Genomic DNA, 22,138 nt, shown 5'->3' with positions numbered 1-22,138 from the left:
AAAAATCTGCCCACTGAAAAATCAATAATGCAAAAAAGTATATAGTGTTTGTCTAACCCAAAAACAATGAGACAAAAATGGGCCATATTTAATTCATCTCAGTTGGTAGTGGAGACCCATATTTGACACCCTGCACTTACTGGCGCTGTCCTCAAGTTGACCTGTGACTATGACTGCTCTCCCCCATAGCCCCCAGGACTGCTCCAGTTCATCTGGTACCCCACAGTTTTCTTACATAACAACCACACATCACAACCCCCAAAAGTTTCTTCCCTAATGATATACCCTCTCTATATTCTATGTTACCTTGTTTTAAGCCTTAAGGAGCTAATGGTATCACTATTTGTCCCATTTACTAGCTGACACACACTGAAGTTGTCCATAGAGGGTAGAACACCAAGGCTGGTTAGGGAGAATAAAGACTCAGACTTCTGGAGCATAAAATACAGGGAAGTTCTTCTATGCCCAGATTATTTTTGGTTTTACTGCACATGTTCTACATTTCAGCACTAGGTTATAGATTTGGTCCAGTAATCTTTTCAGAGGCCTTTATCCGATTGATCTCAATTGGTCTTTTCTCTGAGAACCAGGTCAATGACTTCAGATGAAAGCAGATAACTTCCTTGTCAACTGATTTCCTTTTATGGTGTGATAATGGAAAAATTAGGGAGTGTGCCTCATAGATTCCCTCTCCTCAGTGACTCTTTGTCAGACAGCTGGCTGTCATCTGGGGTGACAGGGTAAATGGGCCACAAGCCTGTCATCATCTGGCAGCCAAGGCAGGGCTTTCTCACAAGGTAGTGGCAGATTTCCAAGAAAGAAAGCAGAAGCATGCAAAGACACTTGAGGCCCGAACCATCAGGATGTTACTTTTACCTTATTCTACTGGCCAAAGCAAGGCACAAGGCTTGACCATGTTTGGAAGTGGTGGGGAATAAACAGACTCCCCTTTTGATGAGTAGAACTAACTATACAGTTAGCTGCAAAGGACCTGCTCAGAGGGAAAGGTGAAGAGTTGTGATTTTTGCAATCTCCTATGGCTGCCAAACCATATATTCTCCCTTAGTATAGATGATATATGATCCGATAAGAAGTATCAGTTTTTATATATTAGTACCATTTATTCAATGTGATGTAATAGGAATAACATGCAATTGGACATCAGGATATCCAGGTTTCAGTTTTGTCTTTTCCACTAGACCGGATACAGTAGCTTCCTATTATTGGTGGAATAAATTATCTCAAACTCAGTGGCTTAAAACAACATGAATTTTTATTATCTTATAGTTCTGGAAATCAGAGGCTCTAAATGAGTTTCACTAGGCTAAAATCAGGCCTGTGTTTCTTATGGAGATTCTAGGAAAAAAAAAACATTTCCTTGATTTTCCCAGCTTTTAGAGGCAACCTACAATCTTTTTTTTTTTTTTTTTTTTTTTTTTTTTTCTGAGATGGAGTTTTGCTCTTGTTGCCCCGGCTGGAGTGCAATGGTGCAATCTCGGCTCACCACAACCTCCACCTCCTGGGTTCAAATGATTCTCCTGCCTCAGCCTCCCGAGTAGCTGTGATTACAAGCATGCAGCACCACCCCCAGCTAATTTTGTATTTTTAATAGAGACAGGGTTTCTCCATGTTGGTCAGGCTGGTTTCAAACTCCCAACCTCAGGTGATCTGCCCGCCTTGGCCTCCCAAAGTGCTGGGATTACAGGCGTGAGCCACCGCACCCATCGTACATTTTTTAGCTCATGGCTCCTTCCTTCATTTTCAAAGCCAGCAGAGCAGTGTTTCCTTGGACCTCTGCTTATGTCCTTACATGTTTTCTCTCTGACTCTTACCCTCCTGCCTTCCTTTATAAGGACCGTAGATTACATTGGGCATTCTTGGATAATCCAGGATAATCTCCCCATCTCAAAATCCTTAACCACATCTGCAAAATTCCTTTTACCAAGTAAGGTAACATTCACAAGTTTGGAGGATTAGGACTTGGATATTGTTGGCATGGGCATAATATGACCTGCTCTACCAGAGTTCAGCAATCTATAGCCTGGGGGTCAGCCACATGTTTATGTAAATAGAGTTTTATTAGAGCACAACAATGTTAATTCTTTACATATTTTCTGTGGTTGTTTTCCTGCTACAGCAGCAGAGTTGAGTTACAATAGAGCTCATATGGCCTGCAAAGCCTAAAATATTTACTATCTCATCCTTTATAGATAAAGATTGCTGACCTTGTAACTAGATTTACTGTCACCTTGGACAAATTACTTAGTCTCACTAAGCATAATAGAATCATAACTTTATAGACTGGGAAAGAACCTTAAAAGTAATTTTGGTTAAACTCTACCCTATACATTTCTCTGCGTAAATCACCTTTTCAGAATAACTGGTGAGTGGCCATTCAGCTTCTGCTCCAAAACATGGAACTAAAAGGAGCTCACTGTCTCATGAAGCAGCTCATGTTTATTTCAAACAGCTGTAATTCTTCAACAAATAGAAATATATTATTTATATTGACCAAAAACTTGCAGTCTTTTGACTTTCTTGCCTAGTCTTATTTATGCCTTCTGAGACCATAGAGAATAAGTGAAATCTCTCTTCTATCTGTGAGCACTTTAAAAATTTGATTCTGCTATCATATCTGAAAGTTATTTAGTTATTTGCATAAATATGTGGAGTGTCAACAAAGGAGAAAGAGACAGTGTTCTCAGATCAGAACCTTGCTAAGCAAGCTGCCTGGACTTAGCTGTCACTATTGCATGGATGCAAGGGAGTCACTGCCCCTGGTCCAGCTTTTATGAGTTTCTCTATTTGTGCCTGGGAAATTCACCAAAGAGGGTGGGGTTGCACACTGTTAACGTCTCCCTTTCAGATGAGGCACTCGTATTTCCTTGTTCAATAAGCCATGTAAATATGGCTTTCAGTTCACACAGCGTGGATGCCCAAGCCTCAAATCCCTCTCCTACAATTCTGATTCCATCTCCAAGAGAATTCAGATGCTGTTAGTAGTCTGTAACTAAAGGGAAACTAAGAAGCTCAATGAAACCACAGCTCCACTGTTAATCGGGGAAAACCAAACTCCTCTAGAGGGCACTGTAGCACTCACCGAATTCTGTGAACTGAGAACACTGGTTTAAGAGAATCTGAACAGAGACCAGCTCTTAAAGAAAACTGTCCATTCCCTGGGAGTCAGGTTAGCCAGGGAGACAGAGTTAAGCCAATAAAAAGGGGCTCGAAAGAGCTAACTTGTTACTAGAGCTACAAACCATGTTTGGATTAATCTCCGGTGTCCTATCCTAAGTCTAAAGCTTCCCTGGTGCTTTATTCACTATTAATTCCTGTATCCGACAATATTAACGGAATCCTTACTGTGTGCTAGCCTTTGTGTTAGGGACTGATGGAAAAAAACTAAGACAAAAACAAACAAACAAAAAAACTCTGCCGAATTTCTCCAATTTGCCTTGAAGTCTCTTTCTCTTTTGTTTATTAATAATCCTTATCTAAAATCCCTTAGCAATTGGAGATCTCTTTCTCCTTCGTTCTTTATGTTGAATGATGTCTTCATCATCCCATTAGCAAGTCAGAAGACCGGGAGTAACTTTATACCTATCCTCCCTTCTCTTTTCAATCCGGCCTCCCATTCTACCAATTTAACTTAACATTTCTCAGGTCTATCCTGCTCATTTCCATTGCTCCTTGCCACTGCCCCAAGGTAGCATTATCTTACTTCTGCTCACCTTTCCAGGTTTATCTATCACCATTTCCCATTATGAATTTACATCCAGGAGTACTGAGCTGCTTGCAATTTCATACCCTCTTCTGCTTTTTCTTTTTTTTCTCTATTTTTGCCCCTCCCCGACTTCCCTTGCTTATTTCTACTCATCTTTTAACGTTCAGCCCAAGCATCTCCTCCAAGACTTCTACTTAAAATTACCCTTCCCATCCCTTCCTCTGCTACCAGACTAGTTAAGTTGCCCCTTTTCTGGACCTTTAGAGTCTGGATACCTCTTTATTAATGCTGTTTCCGTTTTTTCTTGCATACGAGATTGTGAGCTCCTTGAGGACCGGGGCAATTCTATAAGATTCATCTCTACATCCTTGATGTTTATTCCAGTCCTGGAACATAGCTGGCCCTCAATGAATGTTATTTATGTCAATCAATATTTAAATCAATTTGATAGTACCCATGAGCTGAGGCCCCAGAGAGAGGAGGGGTGTACAAAGAGAAATGTCAATAAATTGACCTATATATCTTGGGATATATCTCTGGGCCTCCTACAGCGGTTCTCCCTCAGATGATGAATTTTCTGACAATGATGTGCATTACTGAAACATATTCCTTTCATTAATATTCAGGTTTCAACAGTAATAATTAGGATAACCATTTCTCTCACTGTTTCCACAACTGGAAGAAATTCCTAAGAAAGGAAGGTATATGAAATTTGTGATGTAGGAGACAGAGGCCAACTTCTTTCCCATTGTAACCAGCAAATACTGAGTTATGTAAGGGTCCAAAGAGAACTATCATAGCAAAGTGCTGGCAGAGATTAGTGATGCTTTACTCCTGTTTTGTTTACCATAATGAACTGGTCAATAAACATCACAAATTGTTTATCTATATAAATCTTGACAGATTACTCTTTATGAAATCCATTTAGCAAGCGAGGTTTTCCCATAAGGATGAAAAATGAAGATTTTAAACAGATTGCGGGAGAAGCTCTGGCTGTACCAAGAGAGTCAGTGTAATAAAGGTTTCTTTATATTAATATTACAAAAACCATTTATCCTGGCAAAATCAATATTGCAGTTCATCTTAGTTTGGTGTTTCTCTTTCTAAGCTTAAAATGTCTTTTCCTTTATTATATATAATTTTGTTTTAATAAATGTGAAATATATTTCATTTAGGAGGTACTCTTGAGGAGGGATAACTTATAAAATGACATCAAATTTGTAGCTTATTTGCTAAAGAGTCTTGGAAGTGTTTAGAATTATATTTAAGTGGCTGAGAAATCTAAAGGAATCATTTTGCTTAATCCTTAATTACAAAATTATCCCTGTGTCCTTTGGGGTAAAAACAAACTGCAATTTTCAGAAAAGTCTTCTCTTGTGAACTTCATTTAGGAAAAATTCTCTCTTACTGAAGTCAAGTGATTATAACAAGTCAGATAAGTTGACTATAACAATGGCTTGGATAAGAGACTATAAAATCAAGAATAGACACATTTAATTGCTCAAAACATTGTGTGCTCTGGCTGGAAGAAAATAGAACTACATCAAGGAATGGAATTATGTTATACACTGGAAGCTATTACTCTAAATGTACTGTATGTAAAATAAGTGTGATTGTCTCATGAGTGAATGGTAATAAAAACTGAAATACTCAAGAGACACTTATTCATGAGTGATGTAGTTACACATACATATATATATATACACACACACACAGATTGAGAGAAGCTTTTCTCTTATTGTTTATGCTCACTAATATTATATTAAAAGCCTATAAACAATAGACTCTACATAATAGCCTATAAAGAAATTAAGAGCAAATCAAGTATTTTTGCATCTATAATTCCATTTTAATTATAATACATAATTTTCTTCAGCTCTAAAACTTAACCTAAACAAAACATCTATTTGAAATGGAATTCTGATGTAATGTGTACAGATAAAAGACCTAATATAGTTGTTTGAAGGGGGAAAATGTCCTTTTATCATGACCATAAAAAGGGCAAACTACAGTACAGTGGTTTTCAAGAAAAACTGTACTTTATTTGTTCCCAAGGGGATATTAGTCCATAAAACAAATTTGCAGCTTATTTGGCAGTCTTAGCTTTTATCAGCCTTTTTAAGGGTGTTGAATGATTACCCAAGAGATCACACTGTAAAAATTGCAGTGGGGAAAAGTAACTCCATCCATTCAGCATCTTTATTAGAATATATAGGTGAATCCATTTGATGTTGTTTTAAATGTACCACAAGGAGAGTACCTTTTAAATGGTGAGTGGTCTTCTTACATGTGGTGTTTTGCTTCTCTAATACCTCATGGCACCAACATTGCTTATCCTAATTAGTGCCATTGGCATAGGCTACATGTTTGAATAATTCACTGTGGAGGAACAAGTTTTAGTTTCTATCATGGCAAAATGCCACTACTGGTATTTTTACAGGCAACTTTGGATCCAAGAAATTTAAGTTGCACTAAAGTTATCTTACTATATTTATGTCATTAGCATCTTTTCATTAATCAGAATAATGCTGTATTCTCCGACCATTATGGATAACTAAGTTTAGTTCATAAAACAGAAAATGAAATATAACCCATATTAAGGCATCAAAAATATTTGAACCTGTCTTTCTCAAGCAATTTTCTTAGTGAAATTTAGTCTTCATTGAACTAACTATAGAATTTTAAGATTTTTAGGGAGAGCAATGATTTACCCCTGATTTTCTATTTTGCAATTGGAGAGTCACTTGGAAAGATAATTTTATGGGTACCTAATCTAAATGTTTAGCTGACAGGAACACTGCTTTTGTAAAAGCAAAATTTACAGCATTCTTAATTGAACAACTGGATTCAAACTAATCCATAAGATATATTGTGGGATGTAAAAAAGCAATATTATATCTTTTTGCTATTAATTAGTTTATAAAGAGAAAGCTTTATACGGGTTTTACCAGGAACAGTAGTTTTATAAAGATCTTTTCTATTTTCCTTTATTTTATGTTGATTCTTTGTTTGCTTAGCTCAAGCATTCTTTTCAATATATTGGCTAAAACAAACCGTCTTACTCTACAATGCTATTGGTAGGTGTAACTTATACTATGAATTATTAATCAAAACACTATTCTCTTTGATGGTTTATTTGCCTTGTTTTCAGATGTCAGCCTTGTAATTGTCATCTCTCAGGAGCCTTGAATGAAACCTGTCACTTGGTCACAGGCCAGTGTTTCTGTAAACAATTTGTCACTGGCTCAAAGTGTGATGCTTGTGTTCCCAGTGCAAGCCACTTGGATGTCAACAATCTATTGGGTTGCAGCAAAAGTAAGTGAACTCTGGTTCAGTGCTGGTGTGTGAAGCAGCATCATACAGGGGACTGCATCTCATTGTTTTCTTTCTCCATTTAGAACCCATCAGAAAGGCTTAGTACAATGTGAAGAACGTAGGTAAGAGATGGAAAAAAATACACTGAATGAAATATGGCTGCTTTTCCTTGATTAGACAATTGGAAATGGTAACATAATTATGTTCATGGTGGGAAATTTACAATAGTTTTTTGGAATGAAATCAACAATGAAGTGATTAAAGTCCTAGGTTTTCCCAGACCAAGGGTCTTCCCAGGACACAAGACTTTCAATGGTAAAATCAGGACAATATTGGTTAAACCAAAATAGTTGGTCACCGACACAAAGACATTTCCAGGTAAGTTATTTTTTTTTTGACAAATAAAGGGAGAATTCTTGTTTATTATAAGTTTGATATTCTTCCATCCCCCAAATTTTGTGAGCAGTATTATACCATTAGTTGTTTATCGATATTGTAATAATTAGTATCATTCATCACACATATTATTCATCACATAATTGATGTTTCTTTCTACTTTAAGTTTCACTCATTTAAATATCTCTTACATTTATATTTTTAATTCCTTAAAGCCTAAGATTACATGTAAGTATCTTTTGACTTTTCAACATCGCTTTTCAGTTCCTTGAATTGACCTCACAAGGTCACCTGCAGTTCTACAATTTCATAACATATTGACCGTTTTCCTATATTTACTTCAAGATCATACATCCTTACCCTTTCCAGAATCCCTAAGAAATGCCTGCTGGGAACATGTGGTAGGAGCCCTCTACAACATATTGTGCTATGCATATTCTCCTTGGGGTGTCCTGAGACTGTCATGAGTCACAATGATAGGAAACGCCACAAGTCATGACAGATCATCACAAACCAGCATGCCTGGAACTCTGCTATCTACATTTAAGGGGGGAGGGAGAAAGATAAGTAATGGGATATTGGACTCCACAACAACTGTACTAGATTTTGAGGTAATGGAAAGCAGGATATAGCTAGTGATTAAGAAGACGTATTCATATTTTGTATCTGTGTAGTTTCTCTTCAGCATCCCGCATTTCATCAGTCCCTGTGGATTTCAGCATAAGTAAAACTGTAGGTATTTATGCTTCTTTTGGGAAAGAACTGTCATAATTCCTTTCATGTATAAATACAGTCTAAACACAAATCTGAACTTCATTGGCCACTTAATTACTATGTGTCATTTATTGATTAGCAATACAATTGACGGCTTTGTATGCAACAAAAATTCTAGCATATTCCTTTTGGATATGAGTTGTAGATCGTCATTTATAATGGAATTACGATACCTAATCTTAGTGATTTCTGATTGGTTCTGCCACTAATTTTGTGACAATATTGGCACCTGCTCTACTTTTTGCTACCTATTCCTTCTTGCATTTGAGACATAGTCTGGGAATTATCTCTCAGGCAAAACTGGATAGTCATGTCACTGGAAAGCTAGCCTACAACTCTTAGTAGTGGTAGACACTTAATTTTATGTTTTATTAACTGAACATTCTTTCCAAGTGTTTCTGATTTGTTAGAATTTTTAAAAACTTTCACATTCCTAATGATTCTTCCCTGGACATATTCCTTTTGGTTTTTTATCTCTTTAAAATTATGATATATCATACTGAGCACAGTTCTTCAACTCTTGTGGTTGTTGCTGCATCTGTTTTAGGTTTTTATTTAACAAAATTTTTGAAACACTGTGTAAAGTTAGAAGCTCAGCATCAGCAGAAGCAATTTATTAGAAACAAATGAGACAACTTTCCTGCCTTCAAAGGAGGTCAAAACATAGCTAGAGTGATGGACACTGATAATAGGAGGGCAGCAGAAAAATGTAAATGGTGGGATGAGGATGAAGGGTCCCAGCCTTCTCTCCTGTTCCAGCTTGATTTTCACGTGGTACTTGTGTTTGATCCTAGCAGAAGCCAGCCAGAACAACTGGCTTCACAAAGATATGATGAGATTGAAAGGAATGTAGTGCTATCTATTGTTGACACAGTGAACTACCTCTGGCTAGTATTTGTCTCTGTATCCAACAGATGTCAAGAAATATTTTCATTTAAAATTAAAATTTCTCATGGTACCCCACCCCCTACACAGTTTGAGAACTGCAGGATTATAACCCTCATTATATCTTCTAGGGGCCACTAGCAATAATTTAGTAATATCATCTGTGATTTTTTTTTTGGTGGGCTGTCAGGGTAGGAATCCTAGGATGTAATTTCCAAAATGCAAGAGGATTGAATGAAAATAAAGTAGTTAGACCTTTTCTTATAGTAAATTTCCCTTTTGGGTGATTCACTTCTTTCCTTTAAATAGTGGTGTCATGCTTTCAAAATGATAGTCATTCTTCTTGATAGGAAGCAAAACAAGAATTAACATAAATTAAATAGTCCTATTTTCTGTATGCTTTCCTAGTGAATGATATTCTAGTTAGTTCAACCGTCTATGAACTTAACTAAAATTATACATATACACACACACACACATATACAATTAGCCACTTATTGTTTGATAGTGTTTGTCTTCTTGACACTATTCTCATTGTTATTTATTCATCTTTATATCCACATTTTTTCTTTATCTCTCCTTACCAGAGAGCCTCTTCTAGCTCTCCTTTTGTTAACAGCTTTATTAAAGTATAATTTACATATTATACATTTAACAATTTTAAGTATATGGTTTGATGGATTTTAGTAAATTGAGACTTGTGCAATCATTACTATAATCCAATTGTAGAACACTTCTGTCATATCAAAAAGTTCCTTTGTGCCCATTTCCAGTCAATCATGACTCCCACCTCTAGCCCCAAACAACTAGTTATAGGGTCTTTTATGAGATAATTTTGCCTTTCCCATGAGTTTTATATAAATGAAATTATACAACATTTAGACTTTTTGCAATGTATAGGCTTTTGTATCTAGCTTCTTTATCTTAACAAAATGTTTTTGAGGTTCAGTCATATTGTTGCATGTCTCAGTAGATTCTTTTAATTGCTGAGTAGTATTTTATGGATATACTATATTTTGTTTATCCATTGATCAGTTGGTATTTAGATTGTTTTCAGAATTGGTCTACTATGAATAATGCATCCATGAACATACAGTTACAAGTCTCTGTGTGGACATGCATCTTTATATCTCTTTATATCTTGAGAATAAAAAGGCTGGTTTGTATACCAAATATATTTTTAATGTTTTAGGAAACTGCCAAATTATTTTCCAACATGGCTGTATCATTTTACATTTACATTAGTAATTTATAAGAGATCCAGTTACTCTATGGTCTCAGCAACATTTGGCATTGACTCTATTTCATTACAGCCATTCAGTGAGTGTGTAGTAGTATCTTGCTGTGATTTTAGTTTGCATTTTTCCTGCTGAATAATGTTGAACAACTTTTCATGTGTATTGTCATTCATGTGATTTTTGGCAAAGTATCTTTCAAATATTTTGCCCGTGTTTTAGTTGTTAGTCCTCTTATTGAGTTAAAGAATTCCTTATTAATTTGGGATAAAACTTGCAAATAGCCCTCTCATTCTGTGGATTTGTTTTTCATTTTCTTATTGGTATACTTTAAAGAGCAAAAGCTTTTACTTTTCATGAAGTCAATTTAGCAAGCTTTTCCTTTATGGGTCATGTTTTTGTGTCCTATCTAAGAAATTTTGGGTTGACTCAATGTAAAAAAAAAAAAAATTCTCCGTTTTTATCTTACAGTTTTATACTTAAACATTTACATTTAGATCCATGAAATAATTTGAATTAGTTTTGTACATGGTATGAGTTAAGCATCTAAGTTCTTTATTTCATTTTTATTTTTTGACACATAGGTATCCAAATGTTCCATTAACATTTGTTGAAATTGCCATCCTTTCCCCATTGAATTACCCAAGCATCTATGCAAAAATGCAGTTGACCCCATAGCTAACATCATATTCAATAATGAAAGACTGAGATCTAAGATCAGACATAATACAGAAATGCCCACATATTAGCCAGAGCAGGTAATCAAGAAAAAGTAAGTAAAAGTCTCCCAAATTAGAAAGTTGATTTTCTTTACTTGTAGATGATATGATTCTATATGTGGAAAATCCAAACAAATTCACAAGAAAGCTACTAGAGCTAGGAAACAAATTCAGCAATGTTCTGTTACAAGATCAACACACAAAATTAGTTGTGTTTCTATAAGCCAGCAATGAATAATTTGAAAAAGAAATTAAGAAAGCAATTTCACTTATAATGCATCAAAAATTTAACCAAGGAGATGAAGACTTGTACATTATCTGTTTTCTGTGTTTCCAGGAAACCTATAGTATAATTGTGCAATGTTATTTCTATGCGCTGTTCTTTTTATGCTTAGCCATGTGCTCTCCAGTGTCTCATGAGTTTCATGCAGGATCTGTGTGTGATCACTTTTCTATTAGGATGCTAAGATAGAAGTAATTTTCCCATTAGTATATATTATCTGTGGTAATAAATATATTACTTATTGCCAAATAAGCCATTTATAATTCTTGGGATGTAAGAATCAAGGATGCCTTCCAGCACACTGGAGGGTAGAGGAAATAAAGGTGATATTTATTGAACAATTACTTTATACACACATACACACACACACCCCTACATACATATGTGCATGCACACACACACACACAAACACACACACACACCTTATCTTCAAAATAACCCTGACGGGGAGACATTATCATTCTCTTAATATAAATGAGAAAAGATTCAGAGAGTCCAATCAATATTTGACTATAATCATACAACTACCAAAGTTCCAAAGCTGGAGATTCAAGCTGGTGGTTCCCAAAGAGATGGATCTAGTCACAATATTATACTCTCATTCCATAAAAGAGAGTCTGGCATATGCAAAGACCGTTCTTGGCAATTTTGATGAATGAATATGTGAACATTTTTTAGGAATTCTACTTCAAGCACATAAAGGTTCAAGTTCTCTCACGCTCAAGATTTAATAATATTATTCTAAAAAGTGTTGGTAAGTCATCTAAACCTTCTGGCTTATGAAAATTTCAACTTAAATACCAAAGAGGTACTATTTATTTATGCTGTGGAGTCAGACAAGATTGTGGTTGACATGGTCATAGCAAGTAATCAGCTTAAATGTTTGGAAAGAGCCTCTGTGTGTGAAGAACTTTTGTTGCCAAGGATATTTTCATGTAATGCAAATCATTTTCTACACCCTTTGACATGGGAGTGAAACATCTATCTCTCTTTCATTTTCATTCATCCCCAAAGCATTTTACTGCCTTAGAAAATCATCTGAAGGTCAGTTTTGATTGCTCTAACTCTGAAATCTGTTGTGTTCCTGATAGCATGCAGAGTTTTAGATGAAATCACTAATATTCACTAAAAAATGTTAAATTACCATGAATTGCAAGGTTCTTTGAGAGTGCTGTAAATGAGGCAGTTTATGATATTTGTGGCTCCACCAAGAGCAACAGGATTTAAAATCCTAAATTAAAATCCACTGAAAGGGTCAAATGCATTCTCAGTGTTCAACCGATCAAAGTGACCATATCAAATATGGAAAATTCATGAATTCAAAAATGTAAGGTGTTATTCGGAAATAATTCTTTTCTCATGTGTCATTATGAGATTGTTGCTACTCTTTTCCTATGTCTAAATAGGCAGATAGACTGTTGGAATGTTAATAGAACAATGCAAAATCCAAAGAAGAAAAAGACCAAAGGAGAGCAATGAGCATATATCTAGTTTGAATCTTTTAAAACATATGATGTAAATATTATCTGCCTTAGGATCAGACTTTGTCTTTAGGAAGCCTATTCATAATACATGGAATTTTATATATTTTACATTCAGTGCTGTGCAGAATAAAACAACATTTTCCCCCTCTGTTCTCACACCACCATCAACATAGGTGAACAAGCAATTCTGCAGCATTAATATCCTACGATCCAGTTCAACTCTTGCGCTATATACCTGGAAGTAGTGGCAGATTCCACGGGTGAGGGGTCAGTCCCCAAGGCTGCCCCCAACTTCTAACACCAATCACAAGCTCCAGGTTATTTTGCCTGTGCTTGTAACCCACTGGCTATAAATTGGGGCTCCTATGACTCCCTCCTTGGGTTCAATTAATTTGGCAGCTCAGCTCAAAATAAGGAAGCACTTATTTTTACTGATTTATGATACAGGATATTGCAAAGATACAGATGAAGCAATGCATAGGACAAGATACATGGAAAGGGGAGCTGAGCTTCCATGTCCTCCCTAGGTGTCACACCCTCCAGGAACTTCCACGTGTTAAACTACCTGGAGCTTTCCCTGTACCCCCACGACCCGCCACCACCCCAAACACCCTTTTTTTTTTAGACAGAGTCTCGCTCTGTCGCCAGGCTGGAATGCAGTGGCGATCTTGGCTCACTGCAACTTCCGACTCCCGAGTTCAAACGATTCTTCCGCCTGAGCCTGCCGAGTAGCTGGGATTACAGGTGTGTGCCACCATGCCCAGCTAATTTTTGTATTTTTAGTACAGACGGGGTTTTACCATGTTGGCCAGGATGGTCTCGATCTCCTGACCTCGTGATCCGCCCGCCTCGACCCTTTATAGCAACTTCATTGGATAGGCATGACTGAAGCATGGATGTGGCAGACTACCACAATTACTACTTGAGACCATCACTACAACAGTTACTACTGTTACTATTGGAGACTGTCATTACAAGACTGAATGAAGGGGGATGAACGCAGAAATGAAAACTTAAAACAAAAATAACTATTTTACAGGAAGGGTAACATGGGGAAGAAGAAGAGGGGTCCCTGCTTCTCATGAGCAAGGGCAGCTGCCTGAGCTTCTTCAGCCCTTCATATTTATTGGGTAGAAAGAGCAGAGAGGAGGAGGGCATGATTGGTCAGCTGCTTGATTGATCACAGGGTCATATTATTACTAACAGGCTTCAGATTTGCCTAATAACAAGAAACACTTGTGCCTGGGTCATGACTGCCCTCAGCATTCCTTCCGGGTGCAGACGCAGTTTGTCAGCTTGCCAACATCCTGCTTTCGTGAGAACAGTTTGCTGTTTACTCATATAGCCTCCAGTGGTATACTGAGTTGATCACGACCCTCATTCTTTCGGCCTTCAACACATGGACAACTATGTAGAAATGTGATTTAAAAAAAAAAAAAAGGAGTATGATTTCATACTAATCGACTGAGTGGGGAAACCCTGAAAGGCTGCCTATTCAGAGTCTTCTTGGCCTGTCTCGGCAGTATTCATTCCTCCAGGGCATGGGGCAGGACTCCTTCTAAAATGAGGGTCTCATGACCCACAATCAGACAAGGTAGGTCAGAGAATTTCCTTATGGCCGGCTCTAAGACAGAAAGGTGGAGGAACATTAGAGTATATTTTTAGTTTCTCTGGCCTGCCTTGGGGCGAAAAAGGAACAGGTAGAAGCAGAACAGAACAGAGATAGACCCTATTTTCTGAGGCCTACTTCTGAAGCCTAAAGCTCCCCAATATTATAACAAAAGACTGTCCTTCACCTGTATCACTCTTAAATTGTTCTGAAGCTGCTTCAGGACCCTTGGATAAAAGACCAATACTTCAACAAAAGATAGGCTCATTGTGTTAGTCACCAAGGAAATAACAAAGGCTATGGAAGTTATGAGCCAGGAACCATGGACAAAAACGTGTGTACGTGTGTGTGTGTGTGTGTGTATGTGTGTGTGTGTTTGTGTGTGTGGCATATAAATATCAAAGTGCTCTTGAAATCGTGTCTTAAAATGTAATAATTTGATTATATTATATCTTTTAGACAGAGTTCATATATTATATCTATTAAAAAGAGTTCATCACTCATGGGTCCTGGTGAATTAGCAACAGCTCTGAGGTGGAAGTCTTTGCTTAGTTTGCAGAATAACTTCACTTTACTATTCCCTACTTTTCCACTTTGCTCTGTCCTCCAAGATTCCATGTGGTTTGCATCAGCAGCCTCCATTGCCCTCTGGCCTTCAGTTAGTTGATTTCAGCTGCTAGGAGGGACCCACCAAACATCTGGAGGGCAGGTGGAAAAGGAAGTCAGAATATTTAATTCCCCGCTCCCTGTGTCCATGTAGAAGCAGCCTCAAGCTAACTGCAACCCTCCATGAGTGGTCATAACTCCTGTCAGGTGATGCTCTTCATACAGTCATTTCTGTCCCTGAGTTCTGTCCCCATTTAAGCTAGAGATAGTGTGCAGAGAAGAGTTAACATAGCAAGCCTGACTGCTTATTTTTAGAAAGACCTGCTTACAAAGTTGGCCTTTGGCTGACATCTGGATCCCCACTATCTATCCCCAGAACTGATAAGAGAGGACCACTGCACTTAAACATTTGTACAAAGTACAGTTTATGCTTAACACCTGCTTTCCTTGTGGGGTCTTAAATTTGGGTGAATGCCATATAGAGGCTGCTCATAGGAACAGCCCCCAATAAAAACCCTGTGCACTGAGTTTCTAAGGAGCTTCCCTGATTGGCAACACATCACACATGTTTTCATAATGCATCGCTGGGGGAATTAGGCCCATTCTATCTCTACTGGAAGAGAATTCTTGGAAGCTTGTGCTTGGTTTCCCCTGGACTTCATTGATATGCCTTTTCCCTTTGTTGATGAATTCTGTAACATTTCATTGTAATAAATTTTAGCCATGAGTAGGACTATATGATGAGTCCTGAGTCTTCCTAGTGAATCATTAGACCCAGGGTTCAGGGTTGTCTTGAGAAACCCTGATATAAATAGCAAAAGAGCTCTGCAGTTCTGAACCTGAGAATACTGGACCATCTCTTTTGCCCACCCTTTTGAAAGTGGTTCCTTTACTGAGCTCTCCCCAGGTTACTTTTTTTGAGTGTGCTTTCTTTTACTGAGGCTTCTAGTGACTGTAGATATTTCATATAAAAATATTAATTATTTGATGGATTCTTTTCTGTACATTATATTTACATATTTCTTAACAAAAAGATGAATGGTTTAAAAGTAAGGTAACACAGCAACCTGTACCCTTGACATCTTATTTAACGAGAATGTTTGATTCGGTTGTGCTTCTTTAAATGGATGGGGGATTGTGCATCTTGTTTAAACTAGAAAGTAGTACATAAACTGGTGGTTGATTGTCCCTAAAAATATTTAGCTGTTGTTTTTCTCCTTTATCTTTGCATATTCTGGTGAAAAAAAAGAAAATTCACTCTCAAAAGCAGGGAGACTAAGAAAAATTTACAGTGACAGAACACAATGTTTTCATGGTATATATTTATATTATAGAAAACATCACTTAAGTAGTGAGATGAATGTTCTTATTTCTTATGTGCCTGATAAGCAATTGTATTACATCTTAAAAACAACTCTAACAGGTGATGGTACATTCATATAGTATATGCAAATTGTTTCTTGATAATATTTAGATTATTTAACATCCATAGCTATTTATATCACCAAATGTTATTCTTTCTTTTACACTGTGCTCTCTGAAGCAAGATAAAGCATTGTACTTAATGGAATGGAAAGCTTCCTCTCAAAAACCCAAATATTATGCTACTTAAATTTCAAGTTTCAGTGGAACTTATGTCAACTTTTAAATTAACTATGTAAAAAAAATAAATGTTGTGCATCCTTGGATGGTTTCTCAAAAAAAAAAAAAAGGCAAAGAAAGAAATGCTTAATGTAAACTATTGTGGTTTTTTACCCCCATCTATATTTATGCCAGCTGCTTTGACCTAAAAAGTTTTTTTATGCTTATAGATGAAAAGCTTTGTTTTAGAGAACTCATGAACCCTTTGTTTATTAATGTCTTGGTAAACCACATGTCTTCTTGATAAAGCAATCCTGAATCAGAAAGACCTCTTTGCTGGATATCTTACTTCAGTTTGCTTTTCTGTTTATTGATTGCTTTGCTAATAAATGCTCTCTTCATTGTAATTTAGCTCCATTCCAGCAACCTCCGCCCAGAGGACAAGTTCAAAGTTCTTCTGCTATCAATCTCTCCTGGAGTCCGCCTGATTCTCCAAATGCCCACTGGCTTACTTACAGTTTACTCAGGGATGGTTTTGAAATCTACACAACAGAGGATCAATACCCATACAGTGAGTTTAAGGGTTTGGTAATAGAAATAAATATTCTGAGAATTGACACATTAGTTAAGTTCTTTGACATTGAGGATAAATGCTGTTGTGGTTTCCTCTGTCTGGCACAGAGTATTTCAAACAGAGATAAAATTACAAATTTCACTAGTAACCAAAGAAATGCAATAAAAATGAGATGCTTATTATCTGATAAATACTAATGCTTATCACATTCTCAAAGATGAAAAAAAATGACCCCATCAAGAATTGATAGGAATGTGGGGAAGCTGGAACTTTTATAAACTGCTGAGGTGTCTGTGTGAGTTCATTAGTACAACTTTTCATGTACAGTAATTTGTTAAAATCTATGAAAAAATCTTTCCTTTTAACATAACATTTGACTTAGCAAACTTATTTTAGGAAGTTTATCTCAAGTGAATAGTCATTAAGTGGACACACAAGATGTCCATACCTATTCTATTTGCAACATCAAAATATTGAAAATGATTCAGATGTTCAACAATGTTTCAGGAAATTATAGTATATGGCATAACAGAATCCTGGTACATTGTTAAATAAATTATAGGCTATGATAGCATATAAACTGATACCTTAGTTCACATATCAATAAATGGAAAATGTTCATGACATATTGTTTAAGGCAGGGTTCCCCAATCCCCAGGCTGTGGACAGGTACTGGTCTGTGACCTGTTAGGAACAGGGCCACACAGCAGGAGGTGAGCAGCAGGCCGGCGACATTACCGCCTGAGCCCTGCCTCCTGTCAGTTCTGCAGCGGCATGAGATTCTCATAGGAACAAGAACCCTATTGCGAACTGTGCATGCGAGGGATCTAGGTTGCACGCTCCTTATGAGAATCTAATAATAAATACAATGCGCTTGAATCATGCCAAAACCATCCCTCCTCACCTTCCCATCCTAGGTCCATGGAAAAACTGTTTTCCATGAAACCAGTCCCTGGGGCCAAAAAAGTTGGGGACCACTGGTTTAAAGTAAATAAAGTTATTAAAATAATCTGAGAATTATACCATTTTAATTTACAAATACTGGAAGACATAATAAATAGATCTAGTTTTCTCTAATTGTAAATATTATAGAAAATGTATCAAATATTTCTATTATAATGAATTCAAGTTTTTTAATTCTCAGGTTAAAGAACTATTAAATCTGGCAGTGGAGCACTAACACTCAAGCAAATAGTGTAATTTAATACACACATTGCTATTTCCGCAGAGATAGAACACAGCAACATAAACTTTTGAAAGAGAAAGGATATAAACAAGCCATCAAGCCTATCTTTGCCTTTGTAACTTTTATGAAGATTTTAAAGGAGCTTATAGAAATCAAATTATTAGAATTCATTGTCTTTAAAAAACATGTACTCAGATGTTTTAGATACAGTTTCCCTAAAGACAGAATGAAAAAAATAGGAATTTTTACATTATTCCAGCTCTATCTTCTCTGATTTCTGCTTCTAGCCATGTTTAGCTACACACTAGTTTAAGAAACCTCGGAACAGCAATTCCAATTCAAGTTTCTATTTTGTTCTCTTCATTTAATACACAGTTTTCCAAATTCTACTTTAACCATGCTTAATTAGTTGGAGAACTGTTTAAAGCTCTGTCAAAACACTGAAATTCCATAACCTTCCTTAAAATGGTTAGGAGGATGCCTTGTTTTAACATTTTAATTGACTTTAAAACTCCTGCATCGCATAGAGTTTTATTTTGTATCCATTATACCGGGTTTCATTTTGCACCTAATTCATATAACTGGAATTTAGTTTCTTATGTCCACCCCTTTCTCTTGGCTCTACATGTCTCTTCAGTATTCCAAGTCTTCTTTAAAGTTAATGGAAACTCTGAACTTCATGATGCAGATTGCAAAGGGAAATGAACATCTGTCTACATCTGCCATGTTGGCAAAGTATCCTGAAAACCTGCTACTAGAATGTTTATTTTCTTCCAAATATCAGCATGATCCAGGTGTCCTGAAACTTAAACTTTTGTGACAGAGAAAGAGACGAGTTATAAAAATATTGAAAATGATTTTGAAGATGACAGTAGCACTGGTTATTTCTGAAGTTGTGAATTAGGGTCACCCTACTGTCCATACAGCTTAATGCAATAGCAAAATTAAACTTAAAACTATCAATGATATTATTCAAGCCAGAGGCATGATTTCCATAGTAACATATTGTGATCTATTTTATAGAACATCACATGTTAGTACAACACTGGCTGTTTCTGACGATTGCACTAATACGGAATCCAAATAACATTTTCTTACATAATAAATGTGTAGTCATTCACTAATCAGACATTTATATAATCCTATTAAACAAGGTATTATTTCCTAAAACCATATTTTTCATTAAAAAATGCCACTTCTGGCATTTCTTGACAATCACTGTAATTAATGATGTGAAAATTATCTGCATGATGGCATTTGAACAGTAAGAACAATTGGTTAACACTGTCAGAGCTTTGTATCATTCTAATAATAGCCTCATGTTTATTACTCTATTTCTAGTGCGTGGCTAGCATGTGTAACATGTAAAGGAAACACTACTTATATTCAGCTGGATGAACACAAATCTTTGGGTTAAATAAAGGCATTAGGAATTATAGGTGGAAGATCATTGAACTTTTCAAAGAAAATTAATAGTGTTGTCTTCCAAGCAAGTTTGATAGTTTGTTTGAGACCTTTATAGAATTCTTTTTAGAATGGAAACTTTTTCTAGCTGGCCTAATGTACTATGGGATTCTCTAAGACATATTTTCCTTCCTAGGATCATGATATACTGGTGTACCATCTTTAAAGCTTTCAAATTATTTGTTATTATAATAGCATGCAAATAATGGTGAATAATTTTAAAGATTGTGAATAATTAACTTTAAAAAACAAGGTATATGTTTACGTTTTATTTAAGGTAGAGGTCAAGCTGGCACTTCAGGAATCATACATAATCAGCCCTAACAGTATCTCTATTGTAGCCCCCTTCTGGGTTGCTCATAGGTATCTTACGTGTCATGGGAAGGAAGTGAACAGTTATTAGAGGAAATAGCACTCTTGTGTTAGTGTTGCAGGTTTAGGGAGTGGACAGTAACTCATACTGTTTTTGGTGTTGTTCCTGTTTGAGTTTGGAATCAAAGGAGCACTAGACATAGTAGGAAGACCAAATTTAAAAATAAAAACGATCTTCATTACTGATGAAAATCAGATTAGAGACTATATCCTTTTTCCTGCAGGAAGACAAATTAGAAGAGAGAAAAATCAATGGGCTGATCTGCACATAATTTGCTCCCTACACCCTGACTCCCCAGATTCACAGTCAGATGAGTTGTTCCTCATTTGGGATGGCATGAATGGGGAGATAGCCCTTAAATATCACTTTAGAGAAATCCTTCCACGGGAACTAGAGGATGATTATTTTTACATGTGACAATGACTTCTATCACCTACAGATATTAACATAGTTTAAGCTTAGAATTTTAGACAACCAAATATTTTAATGAGCCCTGGGATTTCATTTCTACCCTTATTCATTTCCATCTTTAAAATTATAATTTATAATCTCATACTACATCAAGGGATCAATGTAACAAGTGGTAAGATGATTCAGTTAGCTCTGAGAGGAATAAATGAAGAAATATAAGATATAGAGACAGGATGAGAAAACAGAAGAGAAGATGACAGGCAATTGTTTTTATAAGGCTCTTAATATTCTTAATGCGGTAGTTTCCCCTTATCCATGGTTTTGTTTTCTGCAGTTTGTTACCCATGATCAACAATGTTCCAAAAATAGGTGAGTCTACAGTACAATAAGATGTTTTGAGAGAGAGAGAAAGACCATATTCACATAACTATTATTGTGGTATATTGTTATAATTGTTCTATTTTATTTTCAGTTATTGTTGTTAATCTCTTACTCTGCCTAACATAAATTAAACTTTATCATAGATATGTATGTATAGGAAAAATAACAGTATATATACACACATATATATGTATGTATATATATGTATATATGTGTATATATATACATATATGTATGTGTATATATATATAGTTTAGTACTATTTGTTGTTTTAGGAATCCGCTGGAGATCTTGGAATGTGTCTCCTGTGGATAAAAGGGGACTACTATATTCTTTCCTGGAACAATAGATCAAATATATATAGAAAAATCATTCATGTGTTTAATAAAATTTTGTTCAGTGCTTATTCCAGACCAGAAACTGTATCAGTCATTAGAAATACAAAGATGAAAGGAATAGTTCTCCTTACTGAGTGGGGAGACATATAAGTAAACCAAAGTAACAATAGAATATATAAATGTTGAACCAGAGTAAACTTGGGGTGTTAAGGAAGCACAGGGTGGCTTGGGAGGTGTAGGAAATGTAACCATGCCTGTGGTGGCAATGATGATGATGGAGAACCACTGAAAGTTTCCCAGTAAAGAAAGAATGTAAGCTGAATTAGCCAGATACTGTAGTTGAGGAAGCGTGATGGTCATGAAATAAATTTTGTATTAAGAGAAAATAAGGTATATTCAGCAATCATGGGCAGTTCCATGTAGCTTTGGTAGGTGGTACAATGGGGGAGTGCTACAAACCAGGAGGGTATCAGCCAAGATCACAAATCAGTGCTGAGCCAAGGACTGTAAATGTTGCTCTGAAAAATGCAGAAGTCTGTAGTAACAGCAAAATTTCAAACTCAGAGTTAAAGATCCGTACCCCAACCAAGGAGAGCAACTACCTTGAGATAAGCACTCTTTTAACCTGAGTATTATTTTTTTGTTATGGATCATTAATGGATATCCTATTCATACCCTTTCAAATGCTTTTATTTATTTCACACTATAAATTGCCTTTTATGATATTCCTACACAAATGCATATTTCCATCCCAATTCTATCTGATTCTAATTTCTTATTAAGTAGACTGCTCTTGTATA

General features: G+C 36.1%; 1 protein-coding gene across 1 annotated transcript in view; it reads left to right on the top strand.

Moving 5' to 3' along the window:
* The window catches only part of USH2A (usherin), an 843,890-nt gene that overhangs the window by 234,785 nt on the left and 586,967 nt on the right, over positions 1-22,138 (top strand). The window contains exons 16-17 of the mRNA XM_031015607.3: positions 6,876-7,039; positions 17,024-17,182. Of these exons, the coding sequence (XP_030871467.3) occupies positions 6,876-7,039; positions 17,024-17,182 (323 nt within the window). The remainder of the gene's footprint in view (positions 1-6,875; positions 7,040-17,023; positions 17,183-22,138) is intronic.

The sequence above is a fragment of the Gorilla gorilla genome, chromosome 1 (assembly GCF_029281585.2).
Source record: "Gorilla gorilla gorilla isolate KB3781 chromosome 1, NHGRI_mGorGor1-v2.1_pri, whole genome shotgun sequence".
In the NCBI taxonomy this organism is placed as follows: domain Eukaryota; kingdom Metazoa; phylum Chordata; class Mammalia; order Primates; family Hominidae; genus Gorilla; species Gorilla gorilla.
The sequence above is the reverse complement of the archived record's forward strand: the minus strand, read 5'-3'. Positions and strand labels throughout refer to the sequence as shown.